The 18222-nt window shown below is 47.8% G+C and overlaps 1 protein-coding gene across 2 annotated transcripts in view; it reads right to left on the reverse strand.

Moving 5' to 3' along the window:
• Positions 1 to 472: 472 nt before the first annotated feature.
• The window catches only part of LOC149362583 (uncharacterized), a 52221-nt gene continuing 34471 nt past the window's right edge, over positions 473 to 18222 (reverse strand). The window contains exons 2-4 of one of the 2 annotated variants that reach the window (XM_089573109.1): positions 10980 to 11162; positions 8242 to 8546; positions 473 to 5796 (exon numbers count right to left, since the gene is read on the reverse strand). In XM_089573109.1, the coding sequence (XP_089429235.1) occupies positions 3000 to 5796; positions 8242 to 8546; positions 10980 to 11162 (3285 nt within the window). In that variant the 3' untranslated portion in view covers positions 473 to 2999. Of the gene's footprint in view, positions 5797 to 8241; positions 8547 to 10691; positions 11163 to 18222 lie in introns of both variants that reach the window. The other variant, XM_089573108.1, reaches the window with a different exon arrangement.

An 18222-nucleotide genomic window follows, 5' to 3' on the forward strand; every position in this document is an offset into this window, starting at 1 on the left:
CCTTGGAACGAGGTTTATTCTTTAGAATGTGCTACGCCGGTACTGCAAAACATTTAATGCTTGCGTCTACTCTCTACCACGAGCGAGAGTGCATTTTTTAAAATAACTTCCGCATTGCGCAATCTTGTTACATTAATGTAAGACCTTCTCCATTCGATTTCTCTGTTTGTATACTATCTGCCTAGGATCGGGCACCTTCTTGCCTAGGTTGGGACAGTATCTACCGAGATTCGGGCGCAAAAACTCGGACACAGCTTTGGCCACGGGATTTGCCAAAATTTGAGAACTCGTATACTTGACGGATACCGACCTGAGGGATACCGACCTGAAAAACTACCGGGTGTTGGGGATTAGGCTGCCAGTGCTGCCCAACCGCAAACATTCCAAAAAGAATAGGCACACAAAAGATAACAAATCATTTTTTTTATTTCAACAATAAAGTAAAACCTTGTCGTAACAAACACGGCAGTCACGAAGCCTCATATATATCATATTCTTGATTTGCTTTATGCACAACACCTAGAGTGACATATATACACATTCTTTCTTAGCGAAATATACTGAAATAAACTTAAGGTTACATGAGTAAACAGTTTGATGTTATATATGAACTAAGGCACATCATTATCAGCACAAAAATCATCTAAGAGCTCCTCCGCTTCTCCGAAGTGCCCACGACAGTTGAAATGAAAGCATGCACACATCACTTTTAGAACCCTGTACCGCGCGCTTACGCCTTCAATAACAACCTTGGGTGTCGTTCCGGTGCGAAGAGCTGAAAACAGATTTCCGTTTGCTACGCTTACTGCGGCTGATACCTTCGGGTGCAAAACGCGTCCCCTGTCAGGTGGTGTGCCCTGCACAAGCTATCGCCATAATTAAGAAGCGACACATAAGCTACAATAGCTCAAGTTCGCATTCACTCGTCATAAGAGCGTGACCAGTGAGCGACTTGTTAGCAATGTTCAAACTCTCTCAGATACGCCTAGATTTTCGTTTAAGAAACCGTATAAAGTGTGCATGATATTAAGAGTAGTTAAGTCCGAAAAAGGTGAACCAGTTTGCGTCGAAGAGCCAGTCGTTTGGATAGCCGCAGAAATATTTGTCGTGGGCAGCTACCAATGGCTTACTTTACAAGTTTGTTCGAACAAGGCTTTACCTTTTCACACAAACAAATCACAAATACGACTCAGTCATTCCCGGATCACGTCACTCACGCACTCCGGAAGCGTCGCTATATTGCGAGCAAATGAAAAGAGCAACGTGCAAAAAAAAAAGCAGACACATCCTAACGTAAAGCACATATGGGAGAAAACACAGACGTTTGAAAATACTGACAGTGGGAGGAAGAAAACGAACTTTCAGCGTCGTGCTTGCAGAACAGAGCCAAACTGCCTGGAGTAAATAAATCTTCATCGCGCTACGACACGCATAAAGTACAGACTGAGGAAAATTCGGATACTTTGCTGCCTTATCTTTTTAGCACTCTTTTCTCAGTTACACATGCAAGATGGCATGAAGAAACGGATTTTTCTTAACACAATTGACGGTCCTTACTTAAAATAAATCAAATATGGCAGTTTATTTAGTATTAAGCAGCCAGAATACCGCGAAAACATCTGTTGACACTATTCTCGTGGGCTAAATGAGCGACACCGCAAGTATGAAGAAACTTGTAGCGAGCACTCCTAAGTCTACCAACATGAGACATCCTATACATCCAACATCCTACCAGATAAGAAACACCAGTGCTGCTTTTTGAAATCTGCTTTCTATTCCTAGAAGCAACGGCGAAGGAGAGCATTGAGCAAAATACATGGCTAAGAGAAAGAAAAGATGGCTGAGTTAAGGTAGTTGTACAGTTCAGTGACAAGCACAAGACAATACCAAGAACATCATAGATGATAAGACAAAACTAGGAATTTATATTCCAGTGCTTATCCAGGCAGCATAATTGGAGGCAAAAATGTTTACAAACAAAAGAAAAAGGCACATTTTTCTATTGAAAGTTCTATGGCGGATAGCCATCATCTGTATTGATTAGTGTACAAGGAAGCTACCAAGAATGGCACCCCATTTCCTCGCAGTGTCTACTTCAGCAAATTATGGACATTATATTCTTTACTCATCGCAGGTGTGTTCGGTGCCCCTGTAACATTCAGCGGGTGTAAGGCATTCAATTACCGCCTCGAAATTAGCCTATTTCTTATGATACGAATGGTTCCCAAGCAGACCAGCAAACTGGGCACTTTTGCAGCTTGATATCTCTAGAACTTTGTAATCGAAGGGAAGCTCAGAAAATTTGTTAGAGCTCATTATTGCTCTATTCTCATGCAGGCGGTTCCTCTAATCGTTTTATGAAGCTCTCCTGGCGTTATTTAGACCCGGATGTGTACCATCCCACGCACAAAAATATGGGCAGGAAGGTTTGTACAGCGTCGTGTAAGGATATTAGCTCATGCAAAGCTCGAAAGACAAAGAGTAATTTACAAAAATGATTCCTTGAACAGCGCACCTCCTCTTCACTGACGTGAAACCAACGTACCCTCTACTGTCCAAGGACAGCAAATTCATCGCAAGGGCAAGCAGCTGGAGAAACTCTAAAATACTCCCTAACGGGTAAGGTGACCGTTACTGTCAATTCTAAATTCCACAGTACCACAACGCCTTTGAACCATTTCTCAAAACTTACACTTTCAATCTTTACGCAGGGCGACTATAAGATGTTTCGATCGTTACACTGCTGTCGCAGCATCGCGCTTGTGTCAAAGGAAAAACGCTACCTGTGCGCCAAAGTTGATGTCATTGAGCGCGCATACCCGTTACTGTGCTGCGAAGCGATACTCTTGGCTTCTCAACAAGTCCAGTGTCTAAGAAAAGCTCTTACAGCCAGCCAACTTCAACACTCGCTAAGCTGAAATCCTAAATGCCTGCAGTTTACACCTGGATAAGTAGGTTTGTAAAACCGAAACTTTTCAGAAAATGATGTAGCCTGACGACTATGATCTCAGAGGTACCCCTATGTCATATGAAAGCAATGTTCTGTCGTAAATGGGAGGGGCTGTAGTTCTGTAGCCCTGTACAGTTCCTTGCTGGTTCGATCCGCTACCTCTGATGTCTCCCAGACCCGAGGTTGTCTGGTACTGCGGATAACCATCGATAGTGCTGTACTGAGGCTGATAAGGACCTCCAAACTGGGCCTGGAATGGACCTGTATCTGGAAGCTGGTAGCCACCTAGGTCCTGAGACGTCTGCTGGGCGGGATTGAACAGGGTGTTTCCAACCTGGTAGCCACCTCCATACTGTTGGTAAGGGTCGTAGCCCTGCTGAACGCCTGCAATGCTGTTGAACTGCGGCTGGGCACCGATCGCGTTCTGCTGCTGTTGCTGCTGCTGTGGTGCGCCGAGCCTGAAGTGACTCTGGCCTGAAGCTGGCGATGCCGGCGCTGACGGCTGTGACTGAGGAGGAGCTACTGTCGGGCGTTGCTGCGGCTCGAGAGACTGCTGGAACTGCGGCGCCGGTCTCGGAGTAGTCTGGTACTGTGGTAAAGCAGGCGATGTCGCGAATTGCGGGCCAGGTCTAGCGGGACTCTGATACTGGACGATAGCAGGTCGCGGCGTCTGGAATTCGAACGGAGCTGTCGTTGTCCGTTCGTCATCCAGCGTCGAAAGAGAAGACGCTGAAGGGGGAGCGGGCGTGGGAAGCTGCACAGTTGTTCCAGCATCATCGACAAATTGGCCTTCTGCTGGAGTTGAAGGTGTGCTCAGAGAAAGGGGCGTGGTTCCCAAATCGCTCACTTGGGCGAATGGTGTGGCTTCTGTGACGTAAGTGTTCTGCTGTTGACTGGGCGTTGTCTGAGACGGTCCCCCCTGACTGGGAAGTGATAATGGATTCTGGCGCTGGAACTGCGAATCGACTACTCCTGGTGCTGGTAGACCGCGGAACTGAGCACCGGGATACTGGTCAGGAAATCCGCGGAAAGGCGGAGCATTAGGACCTGGCGGTCCAAATACGTGAGCCGGCTGCACAGAGGAGAATGGGTTCGCAAATGTTGGCCCTTGCTGTCTAAATCCACCTTGTGGTGGGACGTCAACAAAGCGCTGAACTGGCAGAGGAATAGCTTCCGACGTTCTGTTTCTTACAGGAGGCGAAACTACCGTATCAGGTGGCACTGTCCTTCCTTGGCCTGGTATTGGAACGTCTTGCGCCAAGAATGTATTGTTTCTTGGAATGAATGGGGCGGCAGGAATGTAGTGTTGCGGGATGGGAAGTCGCTGTCCAGGAGTGAATCCGGGAAGCTGATAGATAGGCCTTTGAGGGTATGGTGAATTAAGGCCTGGTGGGGCCTGGCCTGGGAGCAGCGAAGGGGACTGTCCGAGTACAGATACTTGGCGTTGAGGAGGCAATGGAAATTGCTCCAGCTGCCTCAAAGGAGGTCTCTGCAGCGGCGGAACTGGATCTGGTCTGTCTAGAGGCCTCTGTGTCGGAGCGAAAGACTGCTCAACTACGGGCGCAGGAGTTTCTCGGGGTGCCGATGTCACTGGAGGAGTTACCTGTTCGGCAACCGAAGGAGTGAAAGGGGATGGTTGAGTGAATGGTGGCTGTGGTGCAGTGACGCCAACACCGAAGGCATTGTATGGGCTTGGCGGGAGGCCATGCGTTCTGTAGAATGACTGCTCGGCAGAGGGGAACAAAGGCGTTACCAAGCCGGGCGTAGAAGAAACTGTGACAGCCGGCAACGTCAGCGGTGTCGCTACGCTCGTAGTGGTCGTTGGTGGGGGCTCAGGCGTAGTAGTCGTCGTGGGTGCCGGCGTCGTGACTTCCTCCTCAGGAACGACCTGGGCGAGTTGTACAGGTTTGGAGACCTTGACGCGCCTCCTCTTTGAAGACAGACCGCTTGAAAAACGATGTGGTGCCCTGGTCACTGGAAAATTTATGGGATCAGCAAACTCGGACTCGATGGAAAGCGTCGGGCGGCGAGATCTCCTGGTAGTCTGATAGCGACTCCTTTGGCGGGGTGCAGGCGTAGGCCGCTGCTCTGCCTGTACGCCAGGGTCACGGCTTTGGTCCGGCTGGGCCACGATTGTCTGCGAGTTGCGTCTCGCACTAAGCCTCTGACCGAATCCAAAGCTAGCCCCTCCGGGAATGCCGTGAGTCGAGTCAACCAGCGTTCGCGGTGGCACGTAAGGCTCGTCTTCTGGCTCAGCTGGTGCGGGCGTGGAGCGGTCCACTTCGGGGACGCGTGCAGGTTGCGAATGGCGTTGCCCAGAGCCGAAGACGCGTTGAGGCGCCCTGTGTACTTCTATGTCCCTCGCCGGCTGTGGCTGGCGTTGTTGAACAGGTGGCGGTGTAGCAGCTGCAGGGGGTCTGCGTTGTGATGTGTGCTGTCTCTGTATAACTTGAGGAGCACCGTGACCTTGTAGTGCTCTCTGCACTTGAAGCTGTGCTTGTTGCTGGTTTGGTGGACGCTGCAGTGGCGGTGGTCGGGGCTGCACGTCAGGGATCGGGAACTGAGCCAGCGGTGGTCCTTCGTCGAGCGGTGGCGGCTGAAGTGGCGGTGGTCCCTGAACGGAAGTTTGGCGTTGTCCTGCCGGAGGAAGATGGGCCAAGGGCGGTCGCTCGAGCTTGCGAGGTCTCAAGAAAGGAAGGCTTCGTTGAGGCGTAGGCGAGGGATCGGCTTGTGGAGGCGCTGCAGATGCAGCTGGTTCCGCTGGGCCAGAAACTTCCTCACTCTTTGCTTCCTCAACAGGGGCTTCTGTTGTAGTCGTGGTGGTGGTGGTCTTCTTCGGACGCTTCCTGGAATGTGACGGAAGAGATTGCAAAACATAAGTTATTAAAAAGCTGCGTAACTAAGGCCGGCTCAACAAACTCAACTTGTCGGTCACAGCCACAGGATCTATTACAAATACTTTGTGAAAGCTCAGGCACTTCAGATCATTTGGTTATGTGCACTCTCAATCATCACTAGCAATAAGAGTGAATTCTCTTTGCAGACAAAGTGACTGACATCAAAATAACACTTGTTTTCTGCGTGCTCCTGCCGTTCACTCATTTTGTCGGACAAATTGGATTCCTTTACAGCGAGAGCTGTTATATGGAGCCCACCACAGTGGATTCAAAGCATAGACTGTCAACATTCGGTCACGGGACCAGTAGCTTGTCACCACATGACTGGAGCCGCCCACAAGACCTGCACAAGGTACGTGACTGTGCGCCTGTTGCTATCGCTGTCGTAGTCTACGCTGGCACAAAGCAAGTAGGTCTTAGACTCCACTGTAGATGCACCCATTTCCAAAAGAGAGGCATCTGGGCCGCGGCAGCTTTCGCTGAGTTTAGTGCGTTACGTAGCAGAACGTAAACACTGAGAAATATATTTTTCTCTTGATAACTTTTTAATTCGCATACACGTGAAACTGGTACTTATCATGCCAGCGCGCCATTTTATATGCGCAAAATGATCTTCATGGCTGCTTTCATGAAAAATCTTCACGTGCTTCGAATAAAGCACGCAAATATTACTCGGGCTTGTCGATAGGGATTTGCCAAATTTTGAGGGAAAGGTTAGGCCGGTAAGGAATTTATGCCTTTGGCGGAATAGGTTCAGGCTTCCTAGCGGCTTAGTATGTTCTACAAGCGAACCTCTGTACATCGGGTCAAACAGGTTGCTTAAGGCCGTACGGTCATAATAGAATACGATGGAGTACATAAAAACTACACGTGTTCAATTTATCATTCCTCTCCGAACTGCACTGCGCCGCATTTGGTTTCAGACTTCCGGAAAGAACTTCATACAAAGCAGTCTGCTAGGTTAGATTTGCTTTGCCCGTTCCGGAACTTTACGAATAGCAAGCAGGATTCTACAGCGCGTCTTTTGAAGATTATCCTTTGTTTTCAACCTGAAAGCCTTAGATGCATATCATTTCCACCTGTGTCAACATAAATACCGAGCAGTTTGCCCTGTGTTGCCGGTACTTGCTACTTTTTTTTTATTAATTTTGCGCGCCTATCACTCACAATTTTAGGTGGATACAATTACCTACTTGATTTTTTTATGATGGAAACCATGCTTACATGCATCCATGCTTACATTTCACATGCTTTCGTGCATCCATGCCTCATTCTTACCTCGCTAGGCCAAATTAAAGACCAGAGGAGACAATGTTGTAAAATACATGTAGAAGTTCAACTCAGTTTATTTTGTCCTTTTATAGTGTATCGCCAGTTTTGTAATACTAGTGACGAAATGTTCTGCAATTGGATGCACGTCGTCGGTGTGTGTAATTAATGGTAGGAAATGGTGTTGAATGAAGCAAGATGCTAACAAAGTTGAAATAGAATATGCACATATGTTGTGGGGCGTTTCGATGTTTCATAAAGTATCGTCGACATTCTGTACAATAGCTGTCGCAGGGCTTCGTTGTGAGTTTAAGTTAATATTCATAAATATCGTTCGCTACTAGTTACAGGACGCAAGGGTCTGTGGGACCTTTATTGAAGCGTCATCGGTGTTCAGTGCATTTTTTTGTCCTGCTTACTTCAGCCACGTTTCCTTTGGTTATAATAATAGGAAAGGTTAGAATAACGTAATTAGAAAAATCTAATTTGCTGATACTTTATACACAAATTTATGTCACTGTATTTGAGTACTGAAAAATAAACCTCTTAAAACAACAAGAAAAAAAACTCAAGTGTGGCATTCAGAGTTGCTTGCAGCCGTTTGTGGCATAGGTTATGCGGGTCAACGTTATAGCTTTAATTAAAAACGGGGCGCAAGTTCACAGAAGTTTATAAACTAAAAGAAATATGTGATGCAATAACAAAAATATGTACGGACAGTTGATAGACTGCACATGGGTAGAGAATGTTGGGAAGGCAGCGAGCTTGGCCGAACTACAGGGCTCCAAGTTACATCACGGGTATATCACTTCCACAATGAGAAGAATAGACGCTACAATATCTTCGGTTGAACTGACATATCATTGCTTTGGTGTAAAAGTTTCTGCAAAAAGCTGACGCCATTCAGTTTTTGAGGAATGGGGGCGAGGAAACCTCCGGGATACTCTCCCAACTGCGCGGCCTTCATCACACCTTCCGATAGTTGAGAAAAACTTGAGGTCTCAGAGCAGGATGGTTTCCGGAGGAATCCCTTAATAGTATCCAGTGCCGATGTTGTAGGAAAGCAGCATCCTGTTTACGACGGGAGGCTGTGCGTACACCTGACGATGTCGATGCTCTCCGTACCTCCTCCTGTGCGGCCGAGGCCTGGAGAGCTTAGGCTTCGGCAGCGGCTGCTGCGGCGATTCCTCGGAGGGCAGCGGTGTGGCCGCGGCAGCGTCGGGCTCGGCGTACTGCTGCCTGTTCACAGTGGGCGCGGCGTACAGCTGGCTGCGGTAGTACTCGGCCTGTATCTCCTGCGCCGACTTGGAAGGAAGCGGCACCGGGGCCACAGCGGCTGCTTGGGGCGACTGCTGCGTCTCCACCTGGCGGCTCTCCTCCTGGAACTGCGGGGCCCTGGGCAGCAGTTCTTGCGCGGGCACGTCCTCGACCTGCAAGATGAAAGTGAGGTTAGTTAATTGCGACGACAAAAACCTCTTGTGGGTTTTAGAGCGACAGCTATAGTCACAAATTAAGTCTGCCGTGAAGCACTTCTCAAAGTCACGACCACTGGAAAATGCTCCGTCGCAGCAATTAAATAGTCCAGTCTTGATTTTTGAAGCCACTGACTTGTTTTAGGGTGCAAATATTAAAGCATTAATTTCATTTGCTGTTGTGATTGGCTACCGCAATAATACGATAACACAGTACCCTGTAGGTAATGGGACATTGTCGGCAAATGCTGTTTGTCTTTTTATGGGAAATCGAAATAGATTTTTTTCTAGTAGATTCAGTGAGAATCAAGGATTCAATTGTAAGAAGCTTCTAGGAAAAGCATGCCAAGTTTTGTGCCAGCATTTAAAATGGTGATGTAATCGCTTATTCAAGTCGTGACGATATTCAGACTGCTTTTCATTGCGCAGGAGGAGTGCGGAGAAGCTCGGTGATGTAGTCATTGCTGCTGAAACTTCGGATTGACTTTGCATTTGCCAACATCCTGCCATCGTCGTAGGTGCCGCCAAATAACGCTTTGTGGACGTTACTTTCAGTGGCGTAGGTTTTTTTCTTTAGACAAACGTTTCTTCGTTAGAAATTGTAGCGCCTCCGTGCATTACACCATCAATGCTCCGCCTGCCTAGAGCTGCGCGCTGCGGAGAAGCTGAACGTTGTCGCGGATTTATGCCGCGATTGCGTCCCCATTTGAAGTGCTGGCACGAAGACTTCACACACTTTCCCTCCAAGTTTTACATATTCTATCCCTTTAAGGTGGCCCTATTCTACAAACTCTTCATTTTCCCCTTCCTTCCGGTGATTGCGGTATCGCAGAGGCAGTAGTATAAATAGTTGCAGGAAACCTGTCATGAGTAAGCACTCAATGACGTCACCATTCCAGACTAAGAAATTGTCTATTCTCTAACGAGAATGAAGAACTGATAGACAGTGCTTCGAAGTGAGAGAAAAATACCTAACGAAGTGAAGTAATTCCGGATTCTAGTCAGCAAATCTGGGAGCGAGCGAAGTCAGTCTTAGTGGGAGGAGGCGTGCGCTGAAGCTAAAGTGGTCCTTTCATTGCCCAGAGGAGAAAGGAAAGGTAGAGGGAGTTTGTTTACTTTCTTGTTGTAATGTATATTAGCACCGAATTCTGCCACCAAGTAGAAAAAGGCAATACCCTTCAAGGCAAGGTTGTTCGAATTGCGTTGCGGTTAATAACAGGCTGCAAGTCCCGGGTATGGCGTGTTGCGATCTTACGAAGAAAATGAAAGTACAGAGCTTTTTGAGGTGCAAAATCTAAAAGAGTTTTACGACAGTTTTGTGCCTGCGAGGCGGGAAAGTAACTTTAAGAAAGCCCAAACTTTCAAAAAATGCGCCTCTTTCTGCTAGCGTCCTCCCTGGACATGACAGAAGCGGAATGAATATTTTATGTGACCAGTTTACGCGAACTTAATTTTATGGCAGCCCGAAGCATATGAAATGAAAGAAGTGAACCACTAAAGTATGGTCACTGAGTGGGAGTACTTGAGCCCTGATTAATGTAAACAGAACAATTATCGAGTTTGAATCCAGCGAGGGAAGCCCCAATATTACTGTTCGATGCCCCATAATACCACATGTATCTAATATTTTAAGATATATATGAGCATACACATCACCCGAAAAATACATCGACATAAAATAAAGGTCGAGCATGTGATACCCAGTATCTTTTTTAAAGATTTCTTTAAAGATATTTGTGGTCACGACTCCTTGTCAGATGCTGCATGCGAAATATATCTGACACCACAAAGACTTCTAATTATGTACGTACGAGCACCCAAGCTTAATAATACCTGCAATCTGTTCCACCGCTCAAAGGTAGAGCGTGTATCCGCTTGCACGAGAGATTGTAATTTCTTAAATATACTAGACGGCTACGATTTGCAAAGCTTCCTTACGCCGATGATTCGCGTTCGCTCTGTTTACACGTTTAGCTCTAGAGGTCTTCAAGGAGCACTACAGGACTTTGCTCCCAAATGGTCCCAAAAAGTAACTGCAAGCTCTGAGCTCAGTCGCAATGCCACTGTCCCCACAACCGAGTTGCAAAAGGCAGGGCTCAGGACCTTAGGCGGAAGGGGCGTGGTCGCGCGGAGGGAGTCTGTCGTCACGAGGAGGCCATCCTTGGGTGGCTCCTTGTCCAGGATGCGTTCGTCCTTGAGGATGACGAAGCCCCTCTGGCCCGCGCTATAGTGCACCTTGCGCATATGGCCCCGCGAGTCCACGTAGCCGTAGGAGCCCCGGATGCTGCCGTCGGGCAGCCGGAACTCCTGGCGGTAGCTCTGCCCCGCCGGCCCATTTCCGGAGTCGTAGCCGAACTTGTACTCGCCGTCGAGTCGATCGCCAATGCTTACGTAGTGCACGGGCGCCGGAGGGTAGTAGCGCGGGATGGCGGGCGCTGACTTGGGCAGGGCGTCCCGGTAGTACGGCGGCTGCTGCTGCTGCGGTTTTCCAGCTGCTGCCACCGGTTCTTGTCGCTGCTGCTGCTGCTGGTACCGCTGGCCGCTGGTTCCCGCCACCAGCCAACAGCACAGCACCTGCGGCGTGTTTAATGGACAGGTCACAGAGAACCCCATGCACTCGTGCATAACCACATTCAATAGTCAATGCTTGTGTGGTCTGTCTATTCTTTTCGGTCTGGTACCCACCAGTTTTCTAATGAGTACAGGCTTTCCCCCGGCCTGGCGATCGGCTCTTCGGGGGTAAAGAGATAGGGGACACGGACTTTTGATCCCATGAACATTTTACCCATATTGCTCTTTACACTAAATCCTCATAAGCATCATTATTTGCTTTATTTGACTATACCGCACTGTATTATATTAAACTCGCTGCTTTGTTTTAGGCAGTTGTGTACACTTATGCAATTCGAATATGCACAATAATTTGTGCATGTTGTCTTTTTGCACTGAAGTAAAGCAAAACGCGGGGTTTCGGAAACCCTGTGGTAACGCGTCAACAATTAACTAAGAGGTACGAATTTGGACGAATGTAATTATAGATTCAGCCACGCTTCTCAACTTGCAAGTCTCTGATAGAATTAAATATGTCTTTGGCCCGAAAGGCAAACTAAGTTATCGTCCATAGAAACGCCTAATATTTCTCAGGAGAGATCAAGGGCTGTATATAATGTTATCTCGGGCTGTAGCCATAGTGACTATTAATAAGAGAGACATTGCAATCACCTCCATAGATGCTCTCTATCTATTAACACTAACCTCATTTACTGTGAGCTATGAATCCATGCCATCATGACACGAGTCAAATAACCCGCCAGTAGCTTCTTATCTGTCAAGTGCATAACGCCTACTTTTAGGACATAACTGCAGATGTCCAATAGTAGATGCTCGATGGTACCCAGGAGAAATTTCAAATTTTTTTTCGACCAGCTCGCGTTGACGAGGTAGCGGACCATAACGAGGAGCTATAAATTTCACGCGTTGTACAACAACGTGCTTCTGCCGCATCCAGTAAGTTCGCCAGTATGCAGTCGGCTGAAAAAAATCTGCAGGTGCCACTTTTTTATGCATCCGCCCTTCTGATGGTGCATAATCAGCAGTAACAAGGCGATGCACTATTGCTTGCCGACCTTCCTTGTTTCAAAACACGCTTATAGCAGCGCTTTTCTTTTAGGCGACAGCCTTCACAGCTTTTTTCTTTGGCGTTAGAGATAGTTTACTTTTTCTCCCACGTCCGTCTGCGCTGTGGTACGATAAGGACCAAGCGTGGCTCTCTTGCTCTTTTGCGCGTGGCTCTTTTCCGGCTCACTACATGGCCACGTCTTTGGCCTCGTTTTCTGCTCCTTCCTGCGAGGCGTTACGCTGTCTGCAGTCCTGCTTCCTGTGCCAAATTCCCTACGTAGCCACACAGCACAAAACAGGCGCGCCAAACCTACCCAACTCGGCTTCACGCGTTACTTCGCATTATTGTGCCGTGTGTTGCTAGTTTTGTTTTAATCAGTCTTAATCGCCGTTTAGGCGCTTGCAGAAATAGTACTGTAAGGCGTTTTGCAGTTATTTTCGGTTTCTCGACACAATTTGGAATCTAAAAATTCACAGCCATAAGGGTTTTTTTCTTCATTTCAATCTTACTTGTTAAACTTGTGCATCGAACCATTAAATAAGGCACCCGCCTTGGCCACTTTCCTTGTAGAACAGATCGAAATCTCGGTTAAACGCTTCCCAAATGGCACGGATAGGTTGCGCTAACGCGCCCATAAATAAACCGCGGATACAATCTGCGAGTTGGAAACAAGACCACTCGCCTATAAAGCCACTGGGTGGCTCGGGGGGAGTCAGGTAACAGCTCGGCCCCCGTGTGCGTATGCAGCTTAAGCCTTGCTCCAAATCAATTAGAAACAACTAAGCTAAGCTAAGAAGTTAGAAACAACTACATCTAAGCTAAATACAACTCGAATAGCGCTCGAAAGTATTCAGTACTTGTTGGCATACCCAGTTGTGTCAAGAGTCGTTCAAGTTGTGTTTACTTGGCACGCACTCCCTGTTTACACTTAGTACTCTTGGCGAGTGTTTTTATTATTGTTGTTATTATGCCGGAGCAACACTCTAAACATGAATCAGCCTGTATAGGTGTAGAAAGGGTGTAAGCTGTCGTCTAGCGCACTTTCTTTTAGGCACAGCACATGCTGCCCAAGCACTGGAGTAGATTTAAAACACTGAAAATAAGGAATACATACAGCTGGCAAAGGGAAAAAAAATTCTCCCTTCAAAGGATTCGAAGTTCTGGTAGTTACGAAGATTGTAACCGAGGTTTCAATCTCCTCTCTCTGCTAACCCTCAAAGCCTTCGGTGCCGCTTTTAAAGTCTCCTCATATTGCTAACTGCATCAGATTACTATTCTTAGCAGTATTAATATGCCTCTGTTGCCAAGCGTACGCATTCAGTATATTTAGTGATCGAAATCTATTATGAGACTCAAAGAGAGTGCAGTATAGAGGAAAGCTTATTTCCTTTTTACTGCCATATACGGTTATTCCTTTTTGTAGCGTCTCTGGGTGGCCTCTAAAAAGCAAATATGCTTTCAGAAAATCCAGCAGGTAATTAAACGCAAACGCTGAAGTCAAACAGAATGGAAAATAAAAGTTTTCCTCCGACTGACGGTACCATGCAATGTCCGAGAGCGACCATAAAGTAAAAGACGTTCATTGTGCATTGGCGCTGCCTTTCTGCACTTCCCCCACTTCTTCGGACGGGAGGCTCTCTTCCGGAACTGTCCCGGGATAAAGTCGTTGAGTGAAAGCACGCAGAAGGCGGCCTACTGCTTTTCGCTCTTGGCGATCTGGATGCATAAAAGGTGAAAAATAAAGGAACCACGGGAGCTTGATTTAGACTCCTGACATCGTTCCAGCGGAGCCCCGCGAGCCCTCACCTTCTTGACCTCCTCTGACAGCGCCTGACCGCGATGAGCCCAAAAGAGCAGGCAGTCGGCCCGGTCAAACAAGATTGAGGAAGCTCCCGTTCGTTGTGCCATGCAGAGAGCAGACACTGATTAAGTCCGTGTGTGTTTTGTGTTTTTACAGTTTACACGCGCAAATACCGCTTCCATTCCGCAGTACTATTGTACTAAGTACTACAACATAGTGGCAATAATGGTTCAGACGGTTAAGCTTAAGTTCAGTACAACGCAGCGAGCTACAGAAAGAAAAATTATAATGTAACGTTAAGAGACCGGAAGCGGGTGGAGTGGGTGAGGGAACAAACGCGGGTTAATGACATCCTAGTTCAAATCAAGAGGAAGAAGTGGGTTTGGGCAGGGCGTGTAATGCGAAGGCAAGATAACCGGTGGTCCTTAAGGGTAACGGAGTGGATTCCAATAGAAGGCAAACGTAGCAGGGGGCGGCAGAAAGTTAGGGGGGCGGATGAGATTTAGAAGTTTGCAGGGATACGGTGGCCGCCGCTGGCAAAGGACAGGGTTAATTGAAGAGGTGTAGGAGAGGCCTTTGCCCTGCGGTGGACGTAGTCAGGCTGATGGTGACGATACATGATCCAAACGGAAAGAAAAAGCATTTCCTGGTACTCTGTAGTGCGTTCGGGTGGCAAACCCATGAAATCATCCGCATCAGAACGAGCGCTCTCATCTCACATTGCGCGGAGCGCAAGGCGCGCCGACTCCTCTTGCTGTCGTCCTCGCTGCCGATTCTATGTCGCACGTCACCTCCAGTGTATGATGAACACTTTATACCGACCTGTTTCAGCCAGTTCTGGTGCAAAAACTCAAATAACCTTTAGGAATAACAAAACCCTAGGGATAGTCACTCGGGTGTAGCATCAAGTCAAAAGGTTCTAATGGGTACGAGCGGCCCAAATGAAACCGCGGCTCCTTATGCTCTTGACTCCTCTCAGCCAATCAGGGTGGGCTAAAAGGGCAGGTTGTGATGTCGTCCTGGTGCCACGTGACCTCTCTTGACCACTCATCAAGTTTCGTCTCGGATATGGCCAGGGTGTTGGTGTGACGGCATGCCCTAGCGCTAGCGAATTAAAATGCAGATAATCCCATTAGCTCTTTTCGCTGACATGTGAAGTTTGGACTGGAACACACATTTTACCGATGATTCAGGGAGGACTGCTAATAGTATTTGAAAAAAAAAAAGATAGTTCACATTTAAAGGGCGGTTTCTTCGATGTAGTAATGCACGCGGTAGCAGACATCGTGAAACTGAGAACATTAGTTAAATAGTAAGCTAATTAGGTTGCACATGCTAGTTACAGCATTATGTTATCGCAAAGCATATAGTTAATGAATATCTTTAGCTGCCATTTAACAATAGTCTTATCATACTTCGATTTTCAAAGATGCGACTTTCGTGGCCCCTGTAGCACCAGGAATTCTGGTACCTTGAATTCTGGCTCTCCGGGGAAGGTAAGCCAAACCTGTCTGGCCGAAGAGTGAACACAGCCACACCCATAAACACACTCCGCTAGGCGCTCTTTTCCGTGGCGCCGGGCGGTTTTAAAGCGATAGTGCGCTGCCTGCTCCTGACTACCACGCAGCCAGGAGAGCGATGATGAATGCCTTAACTTCCACCATGTGTCCGAAGCTGCTTACCGCCTTTCCGGCTTCTTTTTCGCAGTAGACGCCACGCCCACCGGCCGGTTTGGGCCTGTGTGCCTTACAAGCACGCCATCGAATAACGTTTGCTTGTGGATGTCGCTGCGTGCGCTATACGACTGGCCACAGTGACTTTCCTACACACCCTCTTGTTTTTTTCTAAAGGCATCCCCTCAATTTGTAACAATTTACTTTTTGCACCCGACGGGGAATTTCGTCATGTTTTTCATGAGTGTTGCAGTCATAAACGTAGCTAGTTGTGCGTCACACGTCAACGGTACAAGTGAAAAAGTAAAAATGGCTGCCGATTCTTTGTAACCTCAGCACCCCGCCCGATTTCAATCCCTGGGGAAAAGCCCGTTCACCCACTTTCTGTGTTTCCGTTAACCGCACCAGAAGAACCGGACCATATAACACTCCTTGCCTGTTTTCTGATGCGTAGCGCCACCGACACATCTACGCCAATGGAACCGACCTTTGTAACTAAAAATAGCTGCATAGCTGCAGCAGAATGTTTAAGCTATTATCAGCAGGCCTCGCCGAAATTTTCTGTCTGCGTGTGTGCGCGCGTAATTGTGAGCGCGCGTGCGTGCGACATTGCCTCATCAAATCACGTTAGTGCCGCAGAGCGCTAAAACTTAAGGCCGCGGAGATTAAATGTATTTTCGCGGGGTTCCGATAACAGGGACGGACAGAGCCTTAGACAACAGAGAAGCTAGCTGGCGTGAAACTCGAGCGAACTCTTTATGGTTGAAGTAGTAGCCAGAAAGAAAATACGACTCGGACGCGGCGATAGCAGTAAGTGCACTCGAAGATCGTTGAGTTAGAAAAACCTGCCACTTTCTGCCGTTCTCAATTTTGAAAGTGACTGCGAGCATTTTCAGATAAGGTGGCCAAAACTCCCCGTTGGATCATGAACGTAGTAGAAGCTGACGCTTGTGATAATGGTCACTCTAGAGTGATCTGGCCGCGTCTCGAGCATCAAACAGAAAATGAGAAGCCCGCGTACCGGCGACAGTAAACAAGAAACATGCAAAACAAGCATAACGATACTTAGCCGTGATATCTACATGTCTGAAAAGACTGAGGGGTGGTTAAGAAAGATTTCATTTCAGAAATAATTTGGACGACCTGTCCGCAGAAGCCAGTCCTCAATGCTAGAAGTCTGCAGCCCATGCCGGGAGTCCATTCGTTCTTATTAGTAAATTCGTCTACCGAGAACACGTTGGTCAGGGTTCGCAATCACAAAATCAGTAGTGCGTGCTCTGAAATATGAGATCACGAAGTGATTGGCCCGCGCACAGGAGCCCGCCGATCGCGATCCAGGTCATTTAAGAAGAGATAACAATTGTAAGGCAAAATGATAGGCGCAGCGTTAAGATACAGTAAGAGCGCTGAGTGGATCAGGTAAAAAACGCGAGTTAATGACGACCTACTTGAAATCAAGAAGACATGGGATTAGGCAGGGCATGAAATATGAAGCCAAGATAACTGATGGTAATTAAGGGTAACGAGTAGATTCCAAGAGAAGGCAAGCGTAGCAAGGGACGGCAGAGAGTTAGGTGGGCGGATGAGATTAAGAAGATTGCGGGGATAGGCTGGCCACAGCTAGCACAGGACCGGGTTAATTGGAGAGATTATGGGAGAGGCCTTTGCCCTGCAGTGGGCGCAGTAAGGCTGGTGATTATGATAATGAAAAATTGCAAGTCTTGTCGCCGGTTGTGGTGATGAATGATCCGCCTTCGAAATTCCACCAGATTGTTTTGTAAAGTGACAGTGCATCCACAACATACGCTTTGTAACCTAACCCTTACAGATCAGGTATCGCTAATGCATCAGTCCAGCCATTGTGCAAGGAACGCTGCTCTGGCCGACCCACTGGACAACGGGAGCGGCGGCAGCGGTCAGGGCGGTTTCGAAACCGTGTCTTACCGTTTCTAGCGCTCCTGCGAGGCCCGCACGCGAAATCCTCAGGCCGGTCGGTATAATCACGGCATACACGTCTCGGCGAGCAATACACGCCCGGCTCCTTGGGCCGCGGTGCTTTGAAAGCCTCGCGGTGGCCGCTAACTTCATTCTTGCTTTGTTTTTCTTGTTCTGCAGGCAGAGGTCATTACAGGCGTTGCTACACGCTTGTCTGTTCTAGTTTGTTTCAGAATATAAGACAAAGGAAACTGATTCTGCGTCGAGAAGCGTTTAAGGACTACGGGGACCTCGATTCGCTTTGCGCATTAGCCGTGTACCTCGGTACGTTTGTATACTGCAATGGCGAAAAGAAAGCCGTAATCTCAAGGAGCACGTCTGCCGCGCTACGTAGGTTGTTTTTTTTTTTTTTTTTAATTCACTCACTATGCACTTCAAGTCAGAGGCTGAGCAAGCTGCAGGCTAATAGAACAAGGCGTGCGTCACGAACGCGCGTTACTTGTGCTAGTTTTAGTATTGATTCTTCAATTTTGCAACAATGCGCCGGCCTCGAACGACGTCGTTTCGATGCGATGCAGCGGATTACGTTAGGAAACGTCGGGCGTC

This window comes from Amblyomma mixtum, chromosome 2 (genome assembly GCF_055824585.1).
Source record: "Amblyomma mixtum isolate Tamu chromosome 2, ASM5582458v1, whole genome shotgun sequence".
Classification (NCBI taxonomy): domain Eukaryota; kingdom Metazoa; phylum Arthropoda; class Arachnida; order Ixodida; family Ixodidae; genus Amblyomma; species Amblyomma mixtum.